The sequence below is a fragment of the Benincasa hispida genome, chromosome 11, assembly GCF_009727055.1.
Source record: "Benincasa hispida cultivar B227 chromosome 11, ASM972705v1, whole genome shotgun sequence".
NCBI classification, from domain to species: Eukaryota; Viridiplantae; Streptophyta; class Magnoliopsida; order Cucurbitales; family Cucurbitaceae; genus Benincasa; species Benincasa hispida.
In genome coordinates, this window is record NC_052359.1 from 30,574,916 (window position 1) to 30,581,862 (window position 6,947).

The 6,947-nt window shown below is 35.9% G+C and overlaps 1 protein-coding gene across 1 annotated transcript; it reads left to right on the forward strand.

Annotated features, from left to right (window-relative positions):
* Positions 1-1,812: 1,812 nt before the first annotated feature.
* On the forward strand, positions 1,813-2,524 carry LOC120090657. The gene is made up of 3 exons (XM_039048374.1): positions 1,813-1,919; positions 1,991-2,270; positions 2,378-2,524. Exons 1-3 carry the CDS (start codon positions 1,813-1,815, stop codon positions 2,522-2,524), a joined length of 534 nt encoding a protein of 177 aa, XP_038904302.1.
* Positions 2,525-6,947: the final 4,423 nt, after the last annotated feature.

A 6,947-nucleotide genomic window follows, 5' to 3' on the forward strand; every position in this document is an offset into this window, starting at 1 on the left:
AATGGAAATGGTCAAAGAGTTGACTTTTGACTTTGAAAAGTTAAACTTTGACTGACCTTATATTCAAATGTGATTTGAATTTCGAGAAAATGAATGTGGATTCATGCTTGGGAGGTCAAAATTAGTCAATACGGAAAAAATTATAAAAAGTCAAAATGTTGACTTTTTGGTCAAAGTTTGACTTTGACCAAATGACTATTTTGCCCTTTGACTAAAGTTAGTGGGAAAATCCAAACTTTTGTTGGATAATTCCACTAACAAAATAGTGGGCTGGGTGTTAGCTTATAGTAGAGACATTAAGCCCACTAAGATAGTGGACTATAGGTGTTGGGTTTTTATAGATTTGTTTCATGGCTTTTTTCTATAAATTGGGCTTTTGAATTTGGATTTAGAAATTTGGCAATTTTGTCAAATTTAGTTTTTCAAAATTGGGCTGAAAAAAAGGAAAATTCAAATCCACCGGGTCCCACAACTCGGTTCTGAGTCCAAAGGATAGTAGGTCAACTCTAGTGGTGGTCCGGAATAGTCCGGGTCGAGATTCAACGAGGAAAAAGGGTTTTTGGGAGCTACAAAGGTTGTATCCTATCTTTTTATTTACTGTTTTTCCATTTATTTGCATGCTAGTTTCCTTTTAATTAAGAGCAATTAGAGTGTAATTAGATCCTAATTCCACTGCGCATGTCTTGTGTTCCATCAGTTTAGCATGTCTAAAATTTTGTAAGCTCTTATAAAATTGGGTTAGACGTTTAAAATCCATAACAAAGGACAACTGCATGCTCATTTAGGTTAACAACTAGTTTTAATCATTAAAATAGATTGTTACCTTATAAAATTTGGTTACAAACTCATATCGGTTCATAAACATTTCTAAGGCTGGGTGTACTTAAGTTCACGGTTTATGGAAAACCTCCTACCTAGGGATTATGACCGAAAGATTGAGCATTGTTAACTGATTTTATGAGCTTGTGTGAGAGATGTGAGGTAACAAAATGGTTTATCTCCTAAACATTGTAGGTTAAAATCCAATTATAAGCATTATACTTGGATAAATCTCTTAGACTTAGGTTGTTTAAATTTAGCGTTACACCTAAGTAAAATACCCAAACTTTTAGGACACTTCAGTGGGAAATTAACAATATATTCGATATATAGTTATTAGCTATCACGTCCTCAAGAGTTCACACCATGAGATCCATGCTCAGCTTCATGTCACTTTTACTGTGACTGCTCCATTCAGAAAGTGTTTGCATGGGTCAATAACAAGGTGAATGAGGGAGGTAGTTTCATAGTAAGTGGGTGAAGTAAATGTGTCAACATTGTCCTACGGTCTCCTCCATTAGTTTTAACCGTGAGATTCCTATGTTGCGTCTGCTGTCATTTTTAGGCGGCACTAGCTAGTCGTTAACCGCGGCGATCCACTCAAAGGGTTGTAACATAGGATTCGGAACAACCCAGGCTTCAGTAAAATGAATAGAGTCTTATAGTTTCGTCTTGGGTATTGTCTTCTATTTCGGGGGCATAAGATCTAAATATGGTGGGTCACACTTACAAGAATTACTAATTGTTAGTAAAGATCGTGACCGAAAATGATAACCAAAAGAATTATAGGAATAAAGAGTTATTCTGATACAGTATTTGGTCAAGAATTATCTTGTTTCTATAAAGGAATTCTTGACTGCCCCTCGGTAGCAATTGTTCTAAATCACTAACATATCATTGCAAATAAATAAAGATTTATTGGGTACTTCATTATTCTTGCTAAAAATGGATTTAGATGCATATTTAATAGATTATGTTTAAAATGTTTCATAAATGTCGAACTTAATCATACAATTGCTAGCTTCTGATAAATTTAGTGATGAGGGATATTCGAACTGGAAATCGAACATCAATACGATATTAGTTGTGGTTGATCTAAGGTTTGTGTTGACGGAGGAATGTCCTTCGGTTCCCAGTCCAAAAGCCAACCGAAATGTTTGCGACATGATAGGTGGGTGAGGGCTAGTGAGAAATCTCGGGCCTATATCTTAACAAGTATATATGATGTACTTAATAAGAAGCATGAGGTCATGCCCATCGCCCATGAGATAATGGCCTCACTGCAGGAGATGTTCGGGCAACCGTCATCCTCTGTTAGACATAAAGCCATTAAGTATGTCTACGTTACACGCATGAAAGATGGAACCAACATAAGAGAATATGTTCTCGATATGATGGTTCATTTTAGTGTTGCAAAGGCTCATAGGATGATGATAGATGAGACGAGTCAAGTAAGCATGATACTAGAATCTCTCCCTGAGAGTTACTGCCGTTCAGAACAAATGTTGTTATGAATAAAATTACTTATAATCTGACCATGCTGTTGAATGAGTTACAGACACATCAATCAATGATGAAACTGAAGGAAAAAGAAATAAATGTTATTTCAAAACCTAAGAAGTTTTATAATGGGACTGCGTCTAGAACAAAACCCATTGATGATAATAAATCTGGCCCTTCTTCTTCAAATGAAAAAACTGTATAAATGATGAAGAAAGGAAAAGGGAAAAAGAAAGCCACTGCAAAGAAAAACAAAAACAAAACTCCCAAAGAAAAATGTTTCCATCATGGAGAAACTAGGCACTTGAAACGAAACTGCACAAAGTATTTAGCTGAGAAGAAAGCAGAAAAGGCAAAACAAAGTAAATCTGATTTACTAGTTATTGAAACATGTCTAGTGGAGAATTTTCACCTTACCTGTATATTGGATTTAGGCACCGCTAATCATGTTTGCACTTTTCTACAGGAAACTAGTTCTTGGAGAAGACTTTCTGAACAAGAAATGACTTTCAAGGTGGGAACGAGTGAAGTCATTTCAGCTGAAGCAGTGGGAGATGTCAAGTAGTTTTTTGGAGACTCTTTTATCTTACTTAGGAATGTATATTATGTACCTAAGATGAAAAGAAATTTGATCTTCATTTTCTATTTGCTAGAAAATATGTACAGTATATCTTTTTAATGTGATGAAGTATTTTTTATTCAAAAAGTGTTCATATTTGTTCTGCAAGACTTGAAAATAACTTTTACATATTAAATACAACTGAAGCAAGAGCCATTTTAAATATAGAGATGTTTAAAACAATTGAGACTCATAATAAGAAGTGGAAAATTTCTCCTAACGCCTATCTTTGGCACCTCAGACTTGGTCACATTAATCTCAACAGGATTAGGTAAAAACGGTCATCTAAATCAGTTAGAAGATAGTTCTTTACCTCCATGTGAATCATGTTTTGAGGGAAAAATGACTAAAAGATCTTTTTCTGACAATGGTCTTCGTGCCAAAGAGCCTCTCGAACTTATACTTTTAGACCTATGTTGTCCAATGAATGTTAAAGCTCGAGAAGGCTATCAATATTTCATCAGTTTTATTGATGATTACTCTAGATATGGCTACATTTACTTAAATAGTCATAAGTCTGAAACTCTTGAAAAGTTCAAAGAATTTAAGGCCGAGACCGAAAATCTGTTAAGTAAAAGAATCAAAACACTTCGATCTGATCAAGGTGGTGAGTATATGGATTTACAATTCAGAGCTATCTAGTAGATCATGGAATTCAATCCCAGCTTACAGCACCTGAAACCCACAACAAAATGGTGTTGCAAAAAGAAAAAATCGAACCTTGTTGGACATGGTTCGAACTATGATGAGTTATGCTCAGTTACCTCAATTCTTTTGAGGGTATGCAGTATAGACTGCAGTATTTATTCTAAGAGTTGTTCCATCAAAAAGTGTTTTAGAAATACCGTATGAACTATGGAAAGAACGCAAAACGAGTTTATGTCATTTTCGTATCTGGGGTTGTCTAACACGTGTTGGTACAGAATCCTAAGAATGTGGAAACACGTTTGAAATTATGCCTATTTGTAGAATACCTCAAAGAAACAAAAGGAGGACTGTTTTATGATCTCCAAGAAGATAAAGTGTTTGTATCAACAAATGTTATGTTATTGGGAGAGAATCATACTAAAAATCATCTACCTCGCAGTAAACTAATATTGCAAGAACTGACTAAAGATGCTACAGAAACATCAACAAGAGTTGTTGATCATGCTAGTTCATCAACAACTGTTATTGTCCCGTCACGTCCATCCCAAGAGTTAAGGATACCTCAACGTAGCAGGAGTGTTAGTAAACAACCTGAATGTTATATGGGTTTAACAGAAACTCGAAACATCATACAGGATGATGGTTTAGAGGATCCATTAACCTTTAAGAAGGCAATGGAGGATGTTGACAGGGAACAGTGGATAAAAGCCATGGATGATGAAATAGAGTCTATATACTTCGACTCTGTCAGGGAATTTGTAGATAAACCACATGGGGTTACACCTATAGGTTGCAAATGGATCTACAAGAGGAAGCGAGACCAAACTAGCAACGTGCAATCCTATAAAGCCAGACTCATGGAAAAAGATTTTACCCAAAGAGAAGGAGTTGATTATGAAGAAACTTTTTCTCCTTTTGCCATGATAAAATCAATAAGAATACTTCTTTCCATTGCCACATATTATGACTATGATATATGGCAAATGGATGTCAAGACAACTTTTCTGAATGGCTATCTAGATGAAAGTATTATTATGTCTCAACCAGAAGGGTTCATCGAAAAAGGACAGGAACAGAAAGTCTGTAAGCTTAATCGATCCATTTATGGATTGAAAAAGCATCTAGATCCTGGAATATAAGGTTTGATATTGCGATCAAATCTTATGGCTTTGAATAGAATGTTGACGAACCTTGTGTGTACAAGAAGATAGTCAACAAAACCGTAGCATTCTTAGTTCTTTATGTTGATATCTTGCTCATTAGGAATGAGACAAGTTTCCTTGTTAACTTAAAGAGATGGTTATCAACACAGTTCCAAATGAAAGATTTGGGTGATGCTCAGTATGTTCTAGGAATACAAATATTTCAGAATCGAAAGAATAGAACATTAGCACTATCTCAGGCATCTTATATTGACAAGATGTTGTCAAGATATATTATGCAAAATTCCAAACTATGTATGTAACCTTTTAGACACGGAATTCATTTGTCGAAGGAACAGTGTCCTAAGACACCTAAAGATGTTGAGGAAATGATAAGAATTCCATACGCATCTACAGTTGGGAATATGATGTATGCCATGTTATGTACACACCCTGACATATGCTTTGAAGTTGGAATCGTTAGTAGGTTCCAATCCAATCTGGGACACAGTCATTGGACTGCTATAAAAAACATCCTCAAGTATCTAAGGAGAATGAGGGACTATATGCTTGTGTATGGACCTAAGGATTTGATCCTTACAGGATACATTGATTCTGATTTCTAGACTGACGTAGATTCTAGGAAATCTACTTCAGGATCAGTTTTCACTCTCAACGGAGGAACTATAGTATGGAGAAGAATTAAGCAAAGTTGTATCGCTGACTCCACAATGGAAGCAGAATACGTGGCTAAATGTGAAGCTGCTAAAGAAGTAGTTCCAGATACAAATTCTTGGTTGATTTGGAAGTAGTTCCAGCTATGCACCTGCATATAACACTGTCTTGTGAAAATAGTGGTGTTGTTTCCTACTCAAAAGAACCAAGGAGTAACAAACGTGGAAAACACATTGAAAGAAAGTACCATCTCATCAAAGAGATAGTACACCGAGGAGATGTGATCGTCACAAAGATTTCCTCTGAAAACAACCTTGCTAATCTATTTACAAAGGCCCTCTCGGCTAAAGTGTTCGAGGGCCACCTAGTTGGACTAGGACTTCGAGTAGTGTAATCTAGGGCAAGTGGGAGAATATCTATGGTATTAGAAATGCCCTAGTTTATTGTATTTTCCCTTTATGTTTCTCAACGTTATATTGTATATATTTGTTCTCACTGGAATTTTAGTGGAAGTGGGAGATTGTTGGGAATGTCCTAGAACTTGCAGTTCGTGTTAAACATCTATTTATTAATAATAATAAATTGTTGATTTTGCATTCTATTATGAAAATCCAATAAACATATCCATGGCTATAGTGTGAATACTGTAACTTTATGTAGTGACATAAACAGGATCAAGTTAATAGTATATAGCCTAAATGATCTAATAAGTATATGGATGAAATTGGATATCTCATCCTGGTAACACTATTCGATGCGGCCCACTTTATAATTGTTACAAAGAGTTGTACAGTGCTACAGACGATGTGATCCATAGATCAATCATGTTGAGACATGTGAGTATGGGCATTCTATGTAATGAGTTTGCATATAGACTGGACCACGAAAATAGTCACTTTTCTTTATAACGACCGTTTACTGTTAAAACTGACTATTTCATTTATTAAATAACATAGGTTAACTCGATCTTAATCCTGAGCTAAATATGAACTCATGTTTTGTTTGGGATTATCCTTTGATCTGCAAACGGTGAGAGTAGTCCAACAACACTGTTCAATAAGCCTTCCATTGTGGGGATAAGACTGCATGAATAGTTGGGGACATAGCCTTGCAAGATGGAATTCACTCCTACCCGGTTTAGGGTTAGCAAATAGGTTGTTCTCTTAAGTACTGATTCCAGGTCTTGAACAATCAGGGCCCGCCTTCTCATGATAGAGAAAGGATTTGATTCATAGGTGTTATGAATGATCGGGTATCCCGCCTTCTCATGATAGAGAAAGGATTTAATTCATAGGTGTTATGAATGATTAGGTATCCCACCTTCTCATGATAGAAAAAAGGATTTGATTCATAGGTGATATGAATGATCAGGTATCCCGCCTTCTCATGATAGAGAAAGGATTTGATTCACAAGTCTCCACACAAATAATCAGGATCTACCATCTATAGTAGCTCACAACAGTTGCAAACCTCTACAAAGCGGGCCGTATCTGTAGTGTCACTAGGATCAGGTATCCCACCTTAATCCTTATACTACAGACCTA

Coding starts and splice junctions, on each gene's coding strand:
- LOC120090657 (XM_039048374.1), top strand. CDS start 1,813: ATGTCGAACTTAATCATACAATTGCTAGCTTCTGATAAATTTAGTGAT. Junction 1,920..1,990: donor TTAGTTGTGGTTGATCTAAG/GTTTGTGTTGAC, acceptor GCGACATGATAG/GTGGGTGAGGGCTAGTGAGA. Junction 2,271..2,377: donor TGATAGATGAGACGAGTCAA/GTAAGCATGATA, acceptor AATGAGTTACAG/ACACATCAATCAATGATGAA.